We start from the raw sequence: 24,027 nt of genomic DNA, 5'->3' as shown, positions 1-24,027 counted from the left end.
CCTTCCCCTCATCCTGGCAGCATCAGTGAGTACTGTATCCTCCCCCTCATCCTGGCAGCATCAGTGAGTACTGTAGCCTCCCCCTCATCCTGGCAGCATCAGTGAGTACTGTAGCCTCCCCCTCATCCTGGCAGGATTCATGAGTACTGTAGCCTCCCCTTCACCCTGGCAGCATCAGTGAGTACTGTAGCCTCCCCTTCATCCTGGTAGCATCAGTGAGTACTGTAGCCTCCCCTTCATCCTGGCAGCATCAGTGAGTACTGTAGCCTTCCCCTCATCCTGGCAGCATCAGTGAGTACTGTAGCCTCCCCCTCATCCTGGTAGCATCAGTGAGTACTGTAGCCTCCCCCTCATCCTGGCAGCATCAGTGAGTACTGTAGCCTTCCCCTCATCCTGGTAGCATCAGTGAGTACTGTAGCCTTCTCTTCATCCTGGTAGCATCAGTGAGTACTGTAGCCTTCCCCTCATCCTGGCAGCATCAGTGAGTACTGTAGCCTCCCCCTCATCCTGGCAGCATCAGTGAGTACTGTAGCCTCCCCCTCATCCTGGCAGCATCAGTGAGTACTGTAGCCTCCCCCTCATCCTGGCAGGATTCATGAGTACTGTAGCCTCCCCTTCACCCTGGCAGCATCAGTGAGTACTGTAGCCTCCCCTTCATCCTGGTAGCATCAGTGAGTACTGTAGCCTCCCCTTCATCCTGGCAGCATCAGTGAGTACTGTAGCCTTCCCCTCATCCTGGCAGCATCAGTGAGTACTGTAGCCTTCCCCTCATCCTGGTAGCATCAGTGAGTACTGTAGCCTTCTCTTCATCCTGGTAGCATCAGTGAGTACTGTAGCCTCCCCTTCATCCTGGTAGCATCATTGAGTACTGTAGCCTCCCCTTCATCCTGGTAGCATCAGTGAGTACTGTAACCTTCCCCTCATCCTGGCAGCATCAGTGAGTACTGTAGCCTTCCCCTCATCGTGGCAGCATCAGTGAGTACTGTAGCCTTCCCCTCATCCTGGCAGGATTCATGAGTACTGTATCCTTCCCCTCATCCTGGCAGGATTCGTGAGTACTGTAGCCTTCCCCTCATCCTGGCAGCATCAGTGAGTACTGTAGCCTTCCCCTCATCCTGGCAGCATCAGTGAGTACTGTAGCCTCCCCCTCATCCATGCAGCATCAGTGAGTACTGTAGCCTTCCCCTCATCCTGGCAGGATTCGTGAGCTCCACAAGACCAACATTAGCCTTAGTTCCAGAGGGGAAACTAATCTAATTCTGAGTTGGAATACCTATATACTGATCCAATGTTCAAATATTCTGCCAAATAAGCTAAGAGTATAACTCTGGAAAACGGTTTCATTCTGTAGACTCTTATGTTTGAGCACCCTGTTAAACCTTTACTAGATATAAGGGTATTTTCAGATCTACCCCAAATAGCAATTAAATGAACATCCTGGAATCCAGCTCCACGGATCTGCCAAGTCTAAACTGGGCTGTGAGAGTGACAGATCTGTGAAACTGGATTGCAGGATGTTAATGTATATATGAACCTTGCAGAGCCTCCCTTGTTTCAGCTGAATCTGAAGCCCGATAACAGGCTATTACCACAGGTAATGATCCACACACAGCCTGTAAACTGCCATCTAATGAGGGTTACTCCATAAAAGACACTCTCTTGTGTCCCCTCAGAAATTGAAATTCCCGTTCAACTCTCTCACATGGCAGGCTGCTGTATAATTCATTTTCACACACTGTTGTTCTATCTTTTTCTTTATCGTGTTCTTCAAAGGCTTGGATTGGATATTTACTCTTCTAAAATCAGTGGCTGGCAAAATAACAATAATCAAAACGGTGACCCTAAACTTGGATTTGGCAACACAGGAGGGTGTGACACAGAATGCGCCCGTAGTATAGCAACACCTCCATGGTTCCCTTCATAATGGTGTTTCTGCTAAACAGGAGTCGCTGTGATGGTAATAACAGGGTGCGGCTCAAATGGCACCCTATTTCCTATATATAGCCTATGGGCCCTTGTCAAAAGTAATGCACTATATAGGGAATAGGGTGTAATTTAGAACACATACAGTCTTGTGCGTGTGGGCAGGAGTAGCCTGGTGCCTTACCGATGAGGGAGAGCAGCTTGGCGGGTCTGGGCTGCAGGTCCATGCCGTTCTTCAGCCACAGAATCTTAGGGTCTGGGATGCCGTCGGCGTGGCAGTGCAGGCTGGCAGACACACCAGGCTCCTGGGCCTGCGTCTCTGGGTAGACCAGGATCACTGGGGGAACTGAATACATAGACACACACACACACACAAAGAGACAAACATAGCCACAATAGAGTGGAGTCAGAGAGGTATAATTACACAGGCACAGCAGGCAGAAAGGCTTTCATTTCACACCAGTACCACACAAAATCACACATAGCTACAGGCACTGCGTTACAACAGAGTCCAGCGCAAATGTTTACAACACCAAATAAGACCACTATTGAAGGAAGTTAAGAAGGTGAATCTGAAGGAACACACAATATAGGAGAGGCAAGAAAATCCACTTTGTTGAGCAGCCGCAGTCATTATTTACAGGTGAAACACTTCATATCCAAACACAAACGCATGGTAATTGTCTTCGAAGATAACCTGCCTTTCAGGAAGCAATATTTCCCTCCCTCTTCAACTGAATGTCTCAGATGCAGCTGTATCGTTTTGCAATTAGCATAAATCCTGCCTTACAACACACAATCACGCCTATAATCCTTGTTAATTGAAAATCATTTCAGGTTATTTTTGTCTATGCATATCTGTGCGAGCAATGAAATAAAGCTCGGGAAATTGAGATTGTTATCTTTGATTTGATACAGTACAGACGGTACAAACGGCTCTCCCAAGGTCCTCAATGAAGAGGAAGGCCCGGTAATCACACATAGTCTCAGCAAAAAAAGACTTATGGGAATGATTAAGGAGAGCAGTGTGTTTTGCTAAGTGCCTGCAGCCAGCCCCTCTGAGCTGATTCCTGCTGGCTATTTGATGTACTGTAGATATAACACTGTACATGCTCAGGGTGGAATCATCTGAGTAGGGTGAGTAAAACACCATGGGTATAGACTTGATTTGCTTTCTATGATAATATGTGGGACATGTTGAAAACAATGGCATGTTTTGTGATTGGAACACTGTTGCTGCCAAAACTACTTGTTATCTATTCAAACTACTTGTTATCTATTCAAACTACTTGTTATCTATTAAAACTACTTGTTATCTATTCAAACTACTTGTTATCTATTTAAACTACTTGTTATCAATTCAAACTACTTGTTATCTATTAAAACTACTTGTTATCTATTAAAACTACTTGTTATCTATTAAAACTACTTGTTATCTATTCAAATGATTTGTTATCTATTCAAACTATTTATCTATTCAAACTATTTGTAAATATAAATCAACAACAAAAAAAGGAATTTAACATTGAACGCAGTGTTGCACTGCAAAACATTAGGTCAGGTCAGAATTCTGGTGAACACATGCCATCAAATGACCATGAAATGTCAAGTATATGCCATTACTAACCATTCACCTGCAGTACATGGGTCTGGCAGAGTTCTTCATATCCATACGCATGACAGCTGTAGTTCCCCATATGGATGGTTGTCACCTTGGTGATGTAGAGGGAGCCGTCATCACCAAAGTCCTATTGGGGGAAGAGGAAGGTGGCAGTGGAGGATGGTGAGGGAGGGAAGAAGGGAGGGGAGGGATGTGAGGTAAGGGAGGAGGAAAAGGAGGGAAGTTAAGGGAGGCAGGGCACACAACAGGGGACCACGGAGTGATGAGAAGCATATAGACCATGAATCAACGTGGTCCCTGGATGTTGGGACGGGCATGGGGATTGGAGCCCTGTCGTCACGCTCAATCAGTCTGATAAATAGGAAGGGTTAAAAATACAAAGAACATTAGAGTGATTAATGGAGCCAGTTGTTGTTTTTCAGGATGCACAACTCACTTGGGGTTTCAGCGAGGCTTAAGGAGGATTAAGACACTGAACAGTGGTGTCCCAGTATGTGGCGGACTGACAGTGTGCAGATGTGTGGAGTTAGCTACCTTAATAACCAAACACATCCCTCTCTAAACAGAGACTAAAGACTTGGAGTTTATTGCCGCAAGCAATCGTCCCACTACGTGCTTTAAGAAACTACTGCTTCTCATTAGGCTAACGAGATGGGAGTGGAAGAGGACAGAATGGTCTCTTTGCTTTAAAAAACTACTGCTTCTCATAAGGCTAATGAGATGGGAGTGGATGAGGACAGAATGGTCTCTATGCTTTAAGAAACTACTGCTTCTCATAAGGCTAACGAGATGGGAGTGGAAGAGGACAGAATGGTCTCTATGCTTTAAAAAACTACTGCTTCTCATTAGGCTAACGAGATGGGAGTGGATGAGGACAGAATGGTCTCTATGCTTTAAAAAACTACTGCTTCTCATTAGGCTAACGAGATGGGAGTGGAAGAGGACAGAATGGTCTCTATGCTTTAAGGTGAGGAAAGGTACTGAAGAGGAATTACTTAGGACGGACATTAGAAAGGCTTTACGGAACATATGAAAACAGTAGACACTGCTTTAGAAAATAATTAGTGTACAGCAGGGTTTCCCAAACTCGATCCTGGGCCACCCCTGGGTACACCTTATGGTTTCTGCCCCAGCATTACACAGCTGATTTAAACAAGTTTTGACTATTTGAATCAGCTGTGACGTGCTAGGGTAAAAAACTAAATGTGCACCCAGAGGGGGCCCCCAGGAAAATCTATCCTACAGCGTTTATCCCTATAAGGGATCAACTTAACTGTGTAGCGTGGATTCTTCTTATTTAGTTCCAGTACAGGTTTATATCATTAAACAAGAAATACTGAAAATCATGTACAACTTTCAAGTTCGATTAGTAGTATGTACAGGATACACATGTTACACTCCGTCCAATGAAAGGCAATGCAACAACAATAAGAATCAATAAAATATGAGAATATGAACATAAAGTAAATGACAGTAGAATATAATAAACATGTTAACATTTATTATAATACAGTAAGACACAATTTATAGTCCAATATTGACACGTGTTTTGGGGATGGAGCTATTGGGGGACAATCATTTAAATTGTGGAGTATTAGCAATAGTAAATAAGAGTCTGGTAGCAGAAGTTGCAACGTGTAGCATGAATATGTGTTGGTGTGTGTGTGCATGTGTGCGTGCGTGTGTGCGTGAGTGCAGAGAGTCAGCATAGGTGGTAAGTCCAGTTCAAGTGTTCAGCAGTCTGATGGCTTGTAGATAGAAACTGTCTCTGAGCCTGTTGGTATCAGACCACATGCTCCAATACCGTTTGCCTGATGGTAAGGGAATGAACAGCTCGTTGCTGGGGTGTGTGGGGTCCTTGATGGTGGTCCTTTTGGTCGTGGATGGAGCAATTCCTGTACCAGGTTGTGATGCAACTGGTCAGGATATTGTCGATGGTCTAGCTGTAGTATTTGCAGAGGACCTGGGGTGGCATGCCGAATTTCTGCCTTAGGAAGTAAAGACGTTGTTGTGCCCTCTTGACAAGAGTGGTGGTGTTGCTAGTCCATGTCAAGTCCTCTGTGATGTGGACGCCGAGGAACTTATAACTGCTGACTATCTCTACTGCAGTGCTGTTGATGTGGATCAAGGCATGTTCCCTCCTCTGCTAACTGAAGTCAACAATCAACTCCTTTGTTTTGCTGATGTTGAGGGAGAGGTTGTTGTCCTGGCACCATAATGCCCGTCGACTTACCTCCTGCCTATAAGCTGACTCATCGTCATTGTTAATCAGGCCTACAGTTGTGGTGTCGTCAGCAAACCTGATGATGGAGTTGGTGTTGTGCAAAGCTACACAGTCGTGGGGGAACAGGGAGTACAGCAGAGGGCTGAGGACACAGCCCTGGCCTTGAAGTGGCAAGCCTCTCAAAACACTTCATGTCACCTTGGTTTTCTTGGACACTGGAACGATGGTAGTCACCTTGACACTAGTAGGGATTACAGCCTGGGACAGGGAGAGGTTGAAGATGTTTGAGAAGACGCCCGCCGGCTGGTCAGCTTGTGAATATTCACTCTTTTGAGAGTTTTCCCCACGTCAGCCTTGGAGAGTGAAAGCACATGGTCTGGGAGGGAGGCTTCGGTGGGCACCACACAGCTGGATCATACATTTCCAATTATTGTCTTAGTGTCAACATGTTGTGACTCAAATTACAGACCGCATGCGCCTCCCGGGTGGCGCAGTGGTCTAAGGCTGTGCCACCAGAGATTCTGGGTTCGAGCCCAGGCTCTGCCGCAGCCGGCCGCGACCGGGAGGCTCATGGGGCGACGCACAATTGACCCAGCGTCGTCCGGGATAGGGAGGGTTTGGCCAGCAGGGATATCCTTGTCTCATCGTGCTCTAGCGACTCATGTGGTGGGCCGGACACAGTGCACGCTGACCAGGTCGCTAGGTGTACGGTGTTTCCTCCGGCACATTGGTGCGGCTGGCTTCCGGGTTGGATGTGCATTGTGTCAAGAAGCAGTGCGACTTGGTTGGGTTGTGTTTCGGAGGACGCATGGCTCTCGACCTTCGCCTCTCCCGAGTCTGTACAGGAGTTGCAGCGATGAGAGAAGACTGTAACTACTACCAATTGGATACCATGAAAAGGGGTAAAAAAAAAATTTTTAAATGACGGACCTCATAAAGGGAAATTAGTTATTGTTCAAAAAAACTGATTGACAACAGTGGAGTGGCTGTACACTTACAGTTGAAGTCGGAAGTTTACATACACCTTTGCCAAATACATTCAAACTCAGTTTTTCACAAATTCTTACATTTAATCCTAGTAAAAGTTCACTGTCTTAGGTCAGTTAGGATCACCACTTTATTTTAAGAATGTGAAATGTCAGAATAATAGTAGAGAGAATTATTTATTTCAGCTTTTATTTCATTCATCACATTCCCAGTGGGACAGACGTTTACATACACTCAATTAGTATTTGGTGGCATTGTCTTTAAATTGTTTAACTTAGGTCAAACATTTTGGGTAGCCTTCCACAAGCTTCGAACAATAAGTTGGGTGAATTTTGGCCCATTCCTCCAGACAGAGCTGGTGTAACTGAGTCAGATTTGTAGGCCTCCTTGCTCGCACACGCCTTTTCAGTTCTGCGCACAAATTTTCTACAGGATGGGGGTCAGGGTTTTGTGATGGCAACTCCAATACCTTCACTTTGTTGTCCTTAAGACATTTTGCCACAACTTTGGAAGTATGCTTAGGGTGATTGTCCATTTGGAAGAGCCATTTGCGACCAAGCTTTAACTTCCTGACTGATGTCTTGAGATGCTGCTTCAATATATCCACATCATTTTCCGCCCTCATGATGCCATCTATTTTGTGAAGTGCACCAGTCCCTCGTGTAGCAAAGCACCCCCACAACATGATGCTGCCACCCCCGTGCTTCGCGGTTGGGATGGTGTTCTTCGGCTTGCAAGCCTCCCCCTTTTTCCTCCAAACATAACGATGGTCATTATGGTCAAACAGTTCTATTTTTGTTTCATCAGACCAGAGGACATTTCTCCAAAAAGTATGATCTTTGTCCCAATTTGCAGTTGCAAACTTTAGTCTGGCTTTTTTTATGGCAGTTTTGGAGCAGTGGCTTCTTCCTTGCTGAGTGGCCTTTCAGGTTATGTCAAAATAGGACTTGTTTTACTGTGGATATAGATACTTTTGTACCTGTTTCCTCCAGCATCTTCACAAGGTCCTTTGCTGTTGTTCTGGGATTGATTTGCATTTTTCGCACCAAAGTACTTTCATCTCTAGGAGACAGAGAGTGGTCCCATGGTGTTTATACTTGCATACTATTGTTTGTACAGATGAACGTGGTACCTTCAGGGGTTTGGAAATTGCTCCCAATGATGAACCAGACTTGTGGAGGCCTACAATTCTGAGGTCTTGGCTGAGGTCTCCTCCAATTGACTCAAATTATGTCAATTAGCCTGCCAGAAGCTTCTAAAGCCATGACATATTTTTCTGGAATTTTCCAAGCTGTATAAAAGCACAGTCAACTTAGTGTGTGTAAACTTCTGACCCACTGGAATTGTGATACAGTGAATTTTAAGTGAAATAATCTGTCTGTAAACAATTGTTGGAAAAATGACTTGTGTCATGCACAAAGTAGATGTCTTAATCGACTTGCCAAAATTATAGTTTGTTTACAAAACATTTCTGGAGTGGTTGAAAAATGAGTTTTAATGACTCCAACCTAAGTGTATGTAAACTATACACATAAAGAAGCATGGTATTGTTTCATACATTTTTCATTTTAGTTTGTATTTAAAATGAAAAACCACCCAAAATGTTCCTTCTATCTTTTCACCCCTTATAAAACAGTAATAGCTCTGTACTGTATTCATAATAGTCTTAGCTGAAAATCATTTTAAGATGTTTGAAGGTTAGCATAATGGATTTTTCACAGCAGTCCCAAACAGTGAGTAGGAGGCCTGTTTGACATGCTCATTACATTTCTTTATAGCATAATTGTTTTTGGAGAAAATAGAGAAAACGCATGAATTATTTTGGTCCAGCTTTCAATGACCTGCAGCTTATAAAGGCTTCATTAAGCCTTCATAAACACTACATATGTGTTATGAATAGTCTATAACAGTATGCCATGCTTTATAAAGGTTCATAAATGTGGCATAACTGTGTGACATAAACACCCATGTCAAATGTGACATAAACCTGTGCTTTATAAAGGGTGGCAAAAGCCCCGGTTAATAAAGGCCTTATCAATCATATTAACTTGAGGGATTTACAAAGCATTTATAACCGTGTTATGCATCTTGGTATTGGTAGAGCGCTGCAACACCAGGATATTGGGTTCAATTCCCGAGACCACCCATACGTAAATTTGTATTCACGCAAGACTGTAAGTTGCTTTGGAATAAAGGGGTCTGCTAAATTTGATATATAATATCATATTTCATTAAACCATTTCTAGGATGGCCCTCTTTCCCTCTTGGGTGCATAGTCAATATTGGACCTGACCTCAACTTCCCCCAGAATGCTGTGCTGCAGGATGACGCACACTCTAAAGTTCAGTCATGCACAGCAAAAGACGTTGTTAGGGCCTTTTAAAATCAGTTTTTATTTTTTGCCAACTTCAGTTTTTTTTGTTTTTGTTTTTGCATCGTTCTTTCCCCCCCATATTTTTCTGTTTTTCCCCAGTTTTCTCACTGTTGTTTGGTTAGCAGGTTTTCTGTAGTGCAGTAAGGCCAGCAACACTTTGTATTATTCAGAGCCCGATGAAGTGACACCATACATACATACATTCTACAGACCCTACAGAGTATTTCCTACAACGCTTTTACTGCAGCTCCCAGAGTAGTTTTAGCTTTATAAGCCAATATGTATTGATTCGATTGGGGGCATTTATTTGACCTTGGAACATGTTTTAAAACCGAAACTGAATACACCTGTTACGGTTTTCTAGGTGTGAAGGAGAGTCGGACCAAAATGCAGCGTGTAGATTACGATTCATGTTTAATGACAAACACACTAAACACAAACACTGCAAAACAATAAATGTAACGAAAACCGAAACAGCCTATACTTGTGTAAACTAACACAGAACAAGGACATCAGGACACTAAGGACAATCACCCACGACAAACTCAAAGAATATGGCTGCCTAAATATGGTTCCCAATCAGAGACAACGATAAACACCTGCCTCTGATTGAGAACCACTCCAGACAGCCATAGACCTTGCTAGATAACCCCACTAGCTACAATCCCAATACATACACACCAAAACCCCAAGACAAAACACACCACAATACAAAACCCCATGCCACACCCTGGCCTGACCCAATACATGAAGATAAACACAAAATACTTAGACCAGGGCGTGACAGAACCCCCCCCCCCCCCCCTAAGGTGTGGACTCCCGAACGCACCTCAAAACAATAGGGAGGGTCCGGGTGGGCGTCTGTCCATGGTGGCGGCTCCGGCGCGGGACGTGGAACCCACTCAGTCAATGTCTTAGTGCCCTCTCCTCGCGTCCCTGGATAGTCCATCCTCGCCGCCGACCATGGCCTAGTGGTCCTCACCCAGAACCCCACTGGACTGAGGAGCAGATCGGGACTGATGGACAGCTCGGGACTGAGGCAGCTCGGGACTGAGGGGAAGCTCGGGAGTGAGAGAAAGCTCGGGAGTGAGAGAAAGCTCGGGAGTGAGAGAAAGCTAAGGAGTGAGAGAAAGCTAAGGAGTGAGAGTAAGCTAAGGAGTGAGAGAAAGCTCAGGAGTGAGAGGAAGCTCAGGAGTGAGAGGAAGCTCAGGAGTGAGAGGAAGCTCAGGAGTGAGAGGAAGCTCAGGAGTGAGAGGAAGCTCTGAGAGGAAGCTCAGGAGTGAGAGGAAGCTCAGGCAGGTAGGTAGATCTACCAGATCCTGGCTGGCTGGCAGATCCTGGCTGACTGGCGGATCCTGGCTGACTGGCGGATCCTGGCCGACTGGCAGATGCTGGCCGACTGGCAGATGCTGGCTGACTGGCGGATCTGGAAGAGTCTGGTTGACTGGCGGATCTGGAAGAGTCTGGTTGACTGGCAGATCTGGAAGAGTCTGGTTGACTGGCAGATCTGGAAGAGTCTGGCTGACTGGCGGATCTGGAAGAGTCTGGCTGACTGGCGGATCTGGAAGAGTCTGGCTGACTGGCGGATCTGGAAGAGTCTGGCTGACTGGCGGATCTGGAAGAGTCTGGCTGACTGGCGGATCTGGAAGAGTCTGGCTGACTGGCGGATCTGGAAGAGTCTGGCTGACTGGCGGATCTGGAAGAGTCTGGCTGACTGGCGGATCTGGAAGAGTCTGGCTGACTGGCGGATCTGGAAGAGTCTGGCTGACTGGCGGATCTGGAAGAGTCTGGCTGACTGGCGGATCTGGAAGAGTCTGGCTGACTGGTGGATCTGGAAGACTGAAAGATCTGGCTGCTCCATGCTGACTGGCGGCTCTGGCTGCTCCATGCTGACTGGCGGCTCTGGCTGCTCCATGTAGGCTGACAGCTCTGGCGGCTTCTTACAGACTGGCAGCTCTGGCGGCTCCGTGCAGACTGGCAGCTCCTTGCAGACTGGCAGCTCCTTGCAGACTGGCAGCTCCTTGCAGACTGACAGCTCCTTGCAGACTGACAGCTCCGTGCAGACTGGCAGCTCCTTACAGACTGGCAGCTCGGGCTGCTTCATGCAGACTGACAGCTCTGGCTGCTCCATGCAGACTGACATCTCTGGCTGCTCAATGCAGACTGACATCTCTGGCTGCTCCATGCAGACTGACAACTCTGGCTGCTCCATGCAGACTGGCATCTCTGGCTGCTCCATGCAGACTGACATCTCTGGCTGCTCCATGCAGACTGACATCTCTGGCTGCTCCATGCAGACTGACAGCTCTGGCTGCTCCATGCAGACTGACAGCTCTGGCTGCTCCATGCAGGCTGGCAGCTCTGGCTTCTCCATGCAGGCTGGCAGCTCTGGCTGCGCTGAACAGGCGGGAGACACCGGCAGCGCAGGAGAGGAGAGAGGCTCTGGCTGCGCTGAACAGGCGGGAGACTCCAGCAGCGCTGTAGAGGAGAAAGGCTCTGGCAGCACTGAACAGATGGGAGATTCCGGCAGCGCAGGAGAGGAGAAAGGCTCCGGCAGTGCTGGAGAGGCGAGGCGCACTGTAGACCTGATGCGTGGTGCTGGTACTAGTGGTACTGAACCTAGAACACGCACAGGAAACCTGGTGCGGGGAGCTGCTACCGGAGGGCTGGAGTGTGGAGGTGGCACAGGATGGGCTAGACCATGAAGGTGTACTGGAGATCTTGAGAGCAGTGCTGGCACAGGACGTGCAAGGCTAGGGATGTGCACAGGAGGCCTGGTGCGTGAGGCTGGCACCAACTTCACCAGCCGACTAACACGCACCTCAGGACGAGTATGGAGCGCTAACCCAGGTGCCATCAAATCCCCGACACGTTCCGTCGGGCGAATTCCATGCAAAAAGCACCAACATAGCAACTCCCTCATTTCTCTCTCCTCCAATTTCCCCATTAACTCCTTCAGTCTCTGCTTCGCTCACCTCCAACACCGACTCTGATTCTGGTCTCCTCCTTGGCTCCTCACGATAAACAGGGAGAGTTGGCTCAGGTCTGACTCCTGACTCTGCCACACTCTCCCTGAGCCCCCCCCCCCAAGAAATTTTTGGGGCTGATTCTCAGGCTTCCTTCCGAGTCGCCGTGCTGCCTCCTCATACCGGCGCCTCTCCGCTTTCACCGCATCCAGTTCTTCTTTGGGGCGGCGATATTCTCCAGGCTGAGCCCAGGGTCCTTCTCCGTTTAGGATCTCCTCCCATGTCCAGAAATCCTTATAGCGCATCTCCTCTATGGGCTGCTCCTGCCTGTTAACACGCTGCTTGGTCCGTTGGTGGTGGGTGATTCTGTTACGGTTTTCTAGGTGTGAAGGAGAGTCGGACCAAAATGCAGCGTGTAGATTACGATTCATGTTTAATGACAAACACACTAAACACAAACACTACAAAACAATAAACGTAACGAAAATCGAAACAGCCTATACTAGTGTAAACTAACACATACCAAGGACATCAGGACACTAAGGACAATCACCCACGACAAACTCAAAGAATATGGCTGCCTAAATATGGTTCCCAATCAGAGACAACGATAAACACCTGCCTCTGATTGAGAACCACTCCAGACAGCCATAGACCTTGCTAGATAACCCCACTAGCTACAATCCCAATACATACACACCAAAACCCCAAGACAAAACACACCACAATACAAAACCCCATGCCACACCCTGGCCTGACCCAATACATGAAGATAAACACAAAATACTTAGACCAGGGCGTGACAACACCTTTCACTTAAAAATGTACAAAAATGAATAATTGTTCATGTTTAGACAATTGTTTTTCATATACAGTGCATTCGGGAAAGTATTCAGAACCCTTGACTTTTTCCATATTTTCTTATGTTACAGCCTTTTTCTAAAATTGATGAAATAATTGTTTCCCCTCATCAATCTACACACAATATCCCATAATGACAAAGTGAAAAACGTTTTTTTGTGCAAATTTATGAAAAATAACAAACAGAAATACCTTATTTACATAAGTATTCAGACCCTTTGCTATGAGACTCAAATTGAGCTCAGTGGAGATGGGAGAACCTTCCAGAAGGACAACCATCTCAGCAGCACTCTACCAATCAGGCCTTTATGGTAGAGTGGCCAGACGGAAGCCACTCCTGAGTAAAAGGCACATGACTCCTCGCATGGAGTTTGCCAAAATGCACCTAAAGAATCTCAGACCATGAGTAATAAGATTCTCTGGTCTTATGAAATCAAGATTGAACTCTTTTGCCTGAATGCCAAGCATCATGTGTGAAATCTGGCACCATCCCTATGGTGAATCGTGGTGGTGGCAGCATCATGCTGTGGGGATGTCTTTCAACGGCAGGGACTGGGAGAGATGAACGGAGCAAAGTACAGGGAGATCCTTGATGAAAACTTGCTCCAGAGCGCTCAGGACCTGAGCGTTCACCTTCAGGACAACAGGACAACGACCCTAAGCACACAGCCAATACAACGCAGGAGTGACTTCGGGACAAGTCTAAATGTCCTTGAGTGGCCCAGCCAGAGCTCGGACTTGAACCCAATCGAACATCTCTGGAGAGACCTGAAAATACCTGTGCAGCGATGCTCGCCATGCAATCTGACAGAGCTTGAGAGGCTCTGAGGAGAACAATGGGAAAAAGTCCCCAAATATAGGTGTGCCATGCTTGTAGCGTCATACTGAAGAAGACTTGAGGCTGTAATCGCTGCCAAATGTGTTTCAACAAAGTACTGAGTAAAGGGTCTAAATACTTATGTAAATGTGATATTTCAGTTTAATTTCGTTAAATACATTTTCTAACATTTCTAAAAAACTGTTTTTGCTTTGTCATTATGGGGCATTGTGATATCATTATGGGGTATTGTGATATCATTATGGGGTATTGTGTGTAGATTGATGAGGGGGATTTTTTTTTTTTTTACATTTAAATTCCCCAAATTCCATGACCCGGAAGTACTTCTTTAGTGTGGCTCATGAAACGCTGATCATGTGGATCAAATCAAATGCCCCACTTGTGCTGCCACTGGAGAGCGAAAGACAATTAAGTTAATGTTCATTTATTGTAATTTAAATGAATTCTTAGTAGTTAAGTGTTGAATTAGATTACATACTGTAGCTGCCTCAATCGTAATGTGTAATGACTTCACAGCAATTGCTAGCTAACCAAAATCCCCCTAGAATCAGCCAAGTCTCATAATCACGTCATGAGATTTGTAAATGAAATAGGAATATAATATTACGAATTGAATAGAGTTTCCCATCTTTAATTATAAAAAATAAATATATATTCAACCTTTATTTAACTAGGCAAGTCAGTTAAGAAGAAATTCTTATTTACAATGACGGCCTACCAAAAGGCAAAAGGCCTCCTGTGGGTATTAAAAATAAAAAATAAAATAAAAATATAGGACAAAACACACATCACGACAAGAAAGACAACACAACACTACATAAAGAGAGACCTAAGACAACAACATAGCAAGGCAGTAACACATGAAAACACAGCATTGTAGCAACACGACAGGACAACAACATGGTAGCAACACAACATGGCAGCAGCACAACATGGTAGCAGCACAAAACATGGTACAGTACAAACATTATTGGGCACAGACAACAGCACAAAGGGCAAGATCGTAGAGACAACAATACATCACGAGAAGCAGCCACAGCTGTCAGTAAGAGTGTCCATGATTCAGTCTTTGAATGAAGAAATGGAGACAAAACGGTCCAGTTTGAGTGTTTTTGCAGCTCGTTCCAGTCTCTCTCTGCAGCAAACTGAAAAGAGGAGTGATCCAGGGATGTGTGTGCTTTGGGGACCTTTAACAGAATGGGACTGGCAGAACAGGTGTTGTATGTGGAGGATGAGGGACAGGTATACAGAGATGACCAGTTTACAGAGGAGTATAGAGTGCAGTGATGTGTCCTATAAGGAGCATTGGTGGCAAATCTAGCCGCTCGAGACCACCCTTACCTGCCGATCTATAAATGATGTCTCCGTAATCTAGCATGGTTAGGATGGTCATCTGAATCAGGGTTAGCTAGGCAGCTGTGATGAAAGAGGAGTGATTACGATAGAGGAAACCAAGTCTAGATTTATCCTTAGCCTGCAGCTTTGATATGTGCTGAGAGAAGGACCGTGTACTGTCTAGCCATACTTCCAAGTACTTGTATAAGGTGACTACCTAAAGCTCTAAACACTTAGAGCTAGTAATCATACTGGTGGGGAGAGGGCATTCTTCTTACCAAACCACATTACTTTTGTTTTGGAGGTGTTCAAGACAAGGTTAAGGGCAAAGAAAGCTTGTTGGACACTAAGAAAGCTTTGTTGTAGAGCGTTTAACACAAAATCCTGGGAGGGGCCAGCTGAGTATAAGGCTACCAACCGCATATAACCGGATGAGAGAGCTTCCTAATGCTTGAACTATGTTGTTGAGATAAATTGAGAAGAGTGTGGGGCCTAGGATCGAGCCTTGGGGTACTCCCTTGGTGACAGGTATTGGCTGAGACAGCCAATACCTGCACTCTTTGAGAGAAGTAGTTAGCAAACCAGGCCAAATACCCCTCGGAGACACCAGTACTCCTTAGCCGGCCCACAAGAATGGAATGGTCTAGCGTATCAAAAGCTTTGGCCAAGTAAATAAATATAGCATCACAACATTGCTTAGAATCAAGGGCAATGGTGACATAATTTAGGACCTTTAAGGTTGCAGTGAAACACCCATAACCTGAGCAGAAACCAGATTGCCGTGAGAATACTATAGACATCAAGAAAGCCAATCATTTGATTATTTTTCCAACACTTTTGATAAACAGTGCAAAATAGAAATTGGCCTATAACAGTTAGGATCAGCTTGATCTCCCCCTTTAAATAAAGGACGCACCGTGGGATCCTCCCCAGAGAGGAGAGACAGGTTAAAAAGGTCAGAGATAGGCTTGGCGAGGATAGGGGCAGCAACCTCAAAGAAGAAAGGGTCTAAACCATCTGAATCAGATGGTTTTTTGGGGTCAAGTTTAAGGAGCTCCTTTAGCACCTCAGACTCAGTGACCGCCTGCAGGGAGAAACTTTGTAGCGTGGCAGAGGGAAAAGAGGGAGGAGCATCATGGCTAGTTGCATTAGAAGGGGTGGGAGATGAGGAAATATTGGACGGGCAAGGAGGCATGGCAGAGTCAAATAGGAATCGTGACTTAATGAAGTGGTGATTAAAGAACTCAGCCATGTGCTCCTTGTCAGTAACAACCACATCATCAACATTAAGGGACACGGGCAGCTGTAATGAGGTTGGTTTATTCTCCAGATCTTTAACCATTTTCCAGAACTTCTTGGGTTAGACCCACAGAGAGAGAACTGCTCCTTAAAGTAATTAAGTTTGGCCTTCTGGATAGCCTGAGTGTACTTATTTCTAATTTGCCTGAATGAGAGCCGGTCAGCCTGAGTATGTGTGTGCCAAGCCATTTGCCAAATGGAATTCTTGAGGTGGAGTAACTCTGCCAGATCATGGTCGAACCAGGGGCTGAACCTGTTTTTAATTCAAATTTTCTTTATGGGGGTGTGTTTGTTAACGACATCACTGAAAATATTAAAAAAGAAGGTCCAAGTGTCTTCGATAGAGGGGATCAAGCTGATTCTATACCAATTTACAGATGCCAGATCATGAAGGAAGCCGCAGCACATAAATGCCCTTATCCAGATGGTTTGACAAAGGCATTTCCTAACAGACCTGATAACTTTCTTTGTTGTTACCAACATGCAGTATTTCCATCAGGAAGAGAGGCAAGATCCATTTGTCTGCCAGCTCAGCGACAAGCTACACTATTCACAGCCCTGTGTAATGTTCAATGTAATTGCATTGCTGGACTTTTTGAAACTTCATGTATTTGTAGATTTTTTTATGTACAAATAAAAATGAATTTGTTTGAGCTGTTAGTGATAAGTCCCTAAGTTGTAATACATTTGTGTTTACCTCATTAAGCCTTTATGTGTGTTATGAATGACCAAAGGTTTCTGACTTTATAGTAAGTACAGCACCATTTGATATAAGGCATTTATGTATGTGTTATATAACGACGAAAGGCGTCTGACTTTCAATTAAGTACAGCATAATGTGATATAGAGCATTTATGGATGGGTTAGGAATGACCGAAGGTGTCTCACTTTGTGTGTGTGTGTGTGTGTGTGTGTGTGTCAGAACCAAGATGATTTGGAGTAGTCCAACCTGAGACTACTGCACCAGGTTGTCCTCTTCTGTTCCCATGCTGGAGACCAGGGCTTGATTACAACCTGTTACAATGGTGCCAAAGTTTTGTGGCTGATCTTTCAACAGGGGAGTGGGTGAATGTGTCAAAGGTCTGACTGGGCCCAGCACAGCAAGGTATGGCTAGTTTTTGTTGAGTGCATATTTGTGTAACTAGGTTCCAGAAGAAAGATACTTTCAATGTCTTTAGGTTGGGTGTAAGTGTTTCTGTTACCGTTTCTCGGTGAAGTATTATATTTATCCTTAACCACTGATTCTTCGTCTGGTCTCTTCTCTGCACCTGGGTCCAACCTCACCATGTCACAGCGACAAATCACACACAAGGCCTTCGATCAGTATGCTTTCTATTCTTTGTTCTTCATTGAGATGCAGTGGTATTACACAATAGCAGGCAACACTTCCCATGCAGACTCTAAGCATTAAAAGGGTGTAACACTGCCTAAGGATTACATGGAAACACATTATGCTGAAGGGCACATGTCTTATCGTGCACACCTTCATGTTTGTAAAAGTTATTATTTATAATTATTCATTAGTGACAATTGTAATTGTCTTCACACACTATTTATCACTGCATAACCTAACTCCATGGAAACAGTAGTAGTCTCATGTTACACAGAGGACCTTGTTTTCTCCCACTTCCTTGTCCTCAGCGCGACCCCGCCTAAGCACATGCCAGTTGTCGTGCATGTCATTGCTTATTGGCTCTCTGGCCAATTCATTAACATTCAATTAGAGAATTCTAATTAGCTGGTGGATGGATAAACACAGTCCCACGCTGTCAGCTGTGCAGTTGAACTAAACAGCTCACCGCCACTGCCGCTCTATAGTTCATTAACCACATGCAGCCAAGCCCAATTCCCATGCAATCATTTTAATATGGTTTGTGCTCTTTGAGTTCAGCAAGACACCTGGCAGAGCTCCTGAGACCCAAATCATTACATTATTTACAATTAGAACCAATGATTCAAAGCAAGAGGAAAACACAGGCCTGTTTGTTTTGTTTTTTAAACAGGCTGGGAGAAGAAGATGCATACATTGGGTTAATGGGAATTAGCATTTCTTACTTATTTTCTGTGAATCTTTATCTAACGTTATTGATTCATTGTTTTAAACCAATGTGAAGAGCCCCTGCTGAGACATGTTCTGAGGATGATCAAATATTAATCAAAAGCCCAATTATAAACGTCTTAAAAGCAGCGTTTCTAAAAACACCACACATCAAAGTTCACAATGTTGGACACTTGTTCAGTGTTTCACCTTGAAAAGCCCCTTTAAATGTAAAGATGGAAAAAAGGGTTACACAAACTCACATCTGCAGTTTTGGGGTGGAGGCGTCTGCTTGTGTTAATCACAACCATATTTTGTAGGATTAGCATGAGCAGATAAGCATGATTTAATTCATGTCAAAACATGATATGTAGCTTTACAACTTAAAGGGTATGTTCAGCATTTTCTCCTGGGCCATGGACTACTTTCAGGGTGAGGAACCATTTAACATCAAGATTTTACAAAGCAAATGACTGAACTTCCCCTTTATACCCTCTGAAACAGCCAATTGCTCCTGCCTAGGACTCACATTGATATCCTCCAGGTCCAGGAAGTTGAGTATTATCCCATTCCTCTTCCAGATGATTGGTGGCCGCAGCGTCCCCTGGATGGCACAGGACAGCACGGTGCTGAGGCCTACCGTTACCGTGGAGATGCTCATTCTCTGGTCCTCAGCCAAGCTCAACTGAACAACCTCTGTATATATACATATAGAGAGAGAGAGCGAGAGAGAGAGATTTACATAGAACAAACAGCAAAAACATATACATGATCAAATACAAATCTTAGAATCAACTATTAAACACCACCAGAACCCATTGGATTCGACAATTACCTCGAATGAACCCTCCAACCCAAAAAGACATGTGGTGTTGATGATATCCTCAATGAAATGATAAAATATAGAGACAACAAATTCCAATTGGCTATACTAAAACATAATCCTTAGCTCTAGCATCTTCCCCAATATTTGGAACCAAGGACTGATCACTTCAATCCACAAAAGTGGAGACAAATTTGACCCCAATAACTACCGTGGGATATGAATCAACAGCAACCTTGGGAAAATCCTCTGCATTATCATTAACAGCAGACTCGTACATTTCCTCAGTGAAAACGATGTACTGAGCAAATGTCAAATTGGCTTTTTACCAAATATCATACAACAGGCCAAGTATTCACCCTGCACACCCTGACAAACAAACAAACCAAAACAAAGGCAAAGTCTTCTCAAGCTTTGTTGATTTAAAAAAAGCCTTTGACTCAATTTGGCATGAGGGTCCGCTATACAAATTGATGGAAAGGGGTGTTGGGGGAAAAACATATGACATTATAAAATCCGTGTCCCACAACGACAGTGGGACAATATTGGTTGGGTTCTTAAGGAAGACTATAACGCTGCTCGTTCATGCAGCTTATTCACGCTGCTTGTTGGTTAGCGACTGCTCCTGCTACCTGTTTCTCCCTAACTGGTTAACCAAAGTTTTGGCTAACTGCCCCATGATATACTGCTTGTTTCTACGGCACGGACTTGCATGTTGGTCATCTCCCGCTCGTATAGTGTATGTGCTGCCGTGATCCATACAGTGAGCATGTCCTCTGCTTTCTCTCAGTTTGCAGTACTGGTGTGTTACTCGGGTGTGTGTTGTGCTTGTGTGTTTGCCATTTCACTGGCTGTGCTTGTTTCAGGAGGCGGGGTGCAGGCTATATTTGCAAATCCACTGTAGCTCATAGCAAACTTTTAGTAAATTCCTGTGACGAGAGACACGGGAGCCCAGCTAGACTAACGAACGTTTTCAATGCTGCAGGAGATTTTTTTTGTTGCTCTATACCGGGACAATGTGGACAGTCTGAACTTTCAATGTAGCAACTGTTTGCTTGCAGAGGACTACAGGGGCAAAGTGGCTACTCTAAGAAAACAAGTAGAAAACTTACACAAGCTACTGGGGAATCCATGCCCGCCTACTTTCTCTTTATCTTCTACTCCAGAAGCTGGACGCCGCTCTGGCCTGGTGAGAGTGTCGCTGCCGTGTCGCATCTCCACAGCTGTGAGGGTGTCTGAGACTCCGGCCCCTTCATCAGCTACGGAGGATTCTAAGGCTGGCTCTGGCCTTCGGGCACCACCTCCCATCTTTCCTAGAGGGGTCTTCTAAACCATTCGAGGCGAAAGAATGTTCAAACCTCCTCAGCCATTTCACCAGCTGTTGTCATCGGCAGCTCTATCGTGAAAAACATCTCGGTTCCCGGAGCAAAAATCTGGAGCACGAGTACAGGGCATTACAAGGCTGCTTCCTGCCGTTCTATGACAGCTGCCGGGGGCTAATTCTGTCGTAGTCCAACATTAGAAGGGCTAGCTTGGAATGGCTGAAAATATATTTTGAAGAATTGATTTTAGCTCTGAAAGATCCGAAAAAGCAGTCAATTATTTCAGGCCCGGTACCATCATTGGACCATGGTTGTGAAAGATTCAGCAGGCATTACATACCTGGCTGAAAGACTACTATAAGTCTTTTGGCACACATGTTTTAGATAACTTTAACACCTTTTGGAAACAGAAGATGCTCTACATGAAGTCCATCCAAATCATCTTGGCTCCTGGACCCTGTCCTCGCATTTCAAGGCTGTGTTGAGACAATGACTTATCAGTGACCCATGCCCTGCTCAGATAATCCTTACCATTGCGTTGGTGAGTTGTCATAGTGCTGCTTCAAATATACATTGTCCCAGGGATGTTGGCAGTCATAATGTAAGTAACCTAACGTATGTCCCTCTAACTCCCCTAAGTGTCAATCCTACAGCTATTGTATGCAGTAATCATGTGCCTATCAACCTGAGTTATACTGTTAGCACTGAGGCTATGTGCCCTAGTAGGAAGTCCACTGTGTGCAGCCCACCCGGAACTATCATCCCAAACATAAAGGTCACTGTCATGTCTATCTCTGATAAGCCTTCCAGTAAAAACAATCAAGAATCCCAGAAAAGTGCGAAAAACAGCCCACATTAACATACAGTGCCTTGCGAAAGTATTCGGCCCCCTTGAACTTTGCGACCTTTTGCCACATTTCAGGCTTCAAACATAACATCCATGTTGTACAGCATATGAGTATAGAGTAAAGAAAAGGACATGTTGGTTTATAGCAGGGGTCACAAAACACTGTAAAATCATCAGGAATCCAGCTAAAATGAGTTTAATTCAGGAAATGTGTTCCCAAGTATTCTCACAAACAAAAAAATAGACATGATCGTGTCTCAATGTAATCAAGGTATAATGATTGTTATTTTAAAATACAATCTCTTTTTGGGCTTAGTTGTAGTGAATGTGCAACGAACAAATTATTACCCTTATATTCCGGCCACACCACTAGGGTTGCAAAGCTACCAGTAGTTTACTACAGTTTCCAGAATCTTCAGTAATTTTGGTAATTAACAGAAACTCTATAGAAATCTATCATAAATTTGGTAATTTATACTTGAATAACTTCTATGGCAATCTATCATAAGCTTGGTAATTTATACTTTTATAACTTTTTAAAAAATGCAGTAATATATAGTCAGGGGTGAAAGTAAGGCGGTATGGTCCGGTACGGCATCCCAGCAAAATAAATAGTTGGGGAACGCCGTACCGGTAAAACATGAGCTTATCACAATTAATACAACATGCCCCAAAAACCTATAGGTTACGACACCATTACTTAACATTACTGCATGTCAGACACATGAACCGTGTACGAATTGGCAGGACACCAGGTGGTATATGCTACAAATTGCATTGTGGTTTGAGGAGTACACTTACATATTGTACAGGCGGAGATGAGTGGCCGAGATGCCTGTGGACAAGGCAGAGATGAGTGGCTGATACCGAGGCGTGATTGGACAACAGTGGATGCATCAATTCAGGCTACACGTGTGAACCTAATGACAATCACAGAACGTCATTACAATACATGTAGGTGTTTCATAACATATGTCTCTTTCTACTCATCAAATTGCCGGTGCACAGTGCACTGTTGGGGGTTGGATGCTGAAATTATTTTGTGAGTGGAGGAATGTGTGCGGGCAGCATACAGGATGATGAAAACATCATGACTGGTTGTGTTTATGCCACATTAGAAGGCATATTAAATTGCCAATACTCTAATTAGCTTACTCCTGTCTACACAGAAAGAAATAAAAGCATTACAAATAGGCTACTACATCAGAAATCATGATTTGGCCACAGAGAATCATTAGCTTCTTTAAAAAAAGAATCTGTGGGTTGTTTTAAATTGCATTGCCTACAGTTGGAAAGGCCCGCAATTTGCGCAGAGCGTGCTGCAAATACCAAATAGATGATTGTTGAGTTGCGACTGTCAGTGAAAATCAGAGAGACCCAGGAAGGCGTATGGCAATATTTAAAAATACAATTGCGGAAAAACTGTTTGGAAAGCCAATCACTATTGCTGTAAAGAGATGACAATGAAAAGACTCCAATCTGTCGTTTGGTTATCAAAATGCTTAACTTAATGAATCAAAACAGTAGCCTATCTTATCGGCACCAGCGTAGAACATCGGCCATATCCTCAGTGTGGTGCATATTCACTGTCGTCATCATTGGGTCAGTGACACTTTCATTGGTTTTTGAACACTAATTTCCTCCTCCAGGTTAGATGGACGTCATGTTGTATTTGTGTCCCACCTTTTCATACGCCGATTATACGGATCAGACTTCACTGTTTGTCAGAGTCAGCAGAGTAGGCTACCCTGTCATTTTTGTAATTTATTGTAAAAATATATATATGTGCGGAACTTGGGACACCGTTAATACATTAAATCTACTTTCACCCCTGTATATAGTATTAGTGTTTTATAATATATATTATCCATATTGTCCATGAGTTTATAGTACATAGACCATATGGTTCAGGAAAAAATGGCCTAAATAATAACTCTGCAACTCTTCCAACTGCTGACAGTTTTCACAACTGCCACCAGTTTGACGGCAAAACATTGACAACAAATACGTACTGACATAGTAAAATAAATAAAAGTGTGTAAAACATGTTTTATTTCATGCTGAAACCCTCATATTAAACACCAATGGTATTCACGAAGTTGATGGTTTATGTATAGGATGTTTTACAGCTTTGTCATGAATTTTTCTATTTAATTATTTCATATATTTTACATGTAATAATGCCACACAGAGGACCAGAGATAATTACAGACGCTTCTACACCTGCATTGCTTGCTGTTTGGGGTTTTAGGCTGGGTTTCTGTACAGCACTTTGAGATATCAGCTGAGATATCAGCTGATGTACGAAGGGCTATATAAATACATTTGATTTGATTTGATTTGTACAAATCTGAAGTACCCAAAATGTCCACTAGATGTCTTGTGATGGATTACATAAAATCCGTGAACGATACCAACATTCTGGTAGTTTATATACCCTTGCTTTGCAACCCTACCTCCGACCATTTCCTCCGACAAACATCGGCCTGCGGCTGAATGTAGTTGCCTGTCCCTGGTTTACAGGGTCTTGAGATGTTGCCATACCAAAAGCAAAACTAAAATTGAGAGA

General features: G+C 44.3%; 1 protein-coding gene across 1 annotated transcript in view; it reads right to left on the bottom strand.

The window, feature by feature from the left end:
• Nucleotides 1–24,027, bottom strand: part of LOC109873382 (follistatin-related protein 4-like) — a 259,021-nt gene that overhangs the window by 21,029 nt on the left and 213,965 nt on the right. The window contains exons 7-9 of the mRNA XM_031808574.1: nucleotides 18,996–19,162; nucleotides 3,551–3,671; nucleotides 2,108–2,269 (exon numbers count right to left, since the gene is read on the bottom strand). Coding sequence (XP_031664434.1) covers nucleotides 2,108–2,269; nucleotides 3,551–3,671; nucleotides 18,996–19,162 — 450 coding nt within the window. The remainder of the gene's footprint in view (nucleotides 1–2,107; nucleotides 2,270–3,550; nucleotides 3,672–18,995; nucleotides 19,163–24,027) is intronic.

The sequence above is a fragment of the Oncorhynchus kisutch genome, linkage group LG28 (genome assembly GCF_002021735.2).
Source record: "Oncorhynchus kisutch isolate 150728-3 linkage group LG28, Okis_V2, whole genome shotgun sequence".
NCBI classification, from domain to species: Eukaryota; Metazoa; Chordata; class Actinopteri; order Salmoniformes; family Salmonidae; genus Oncorhynchus; species Oncorhynchus kisutch.
This window is presented reverse-complemented; position numbering and strand designations above follow the sequence as displayed.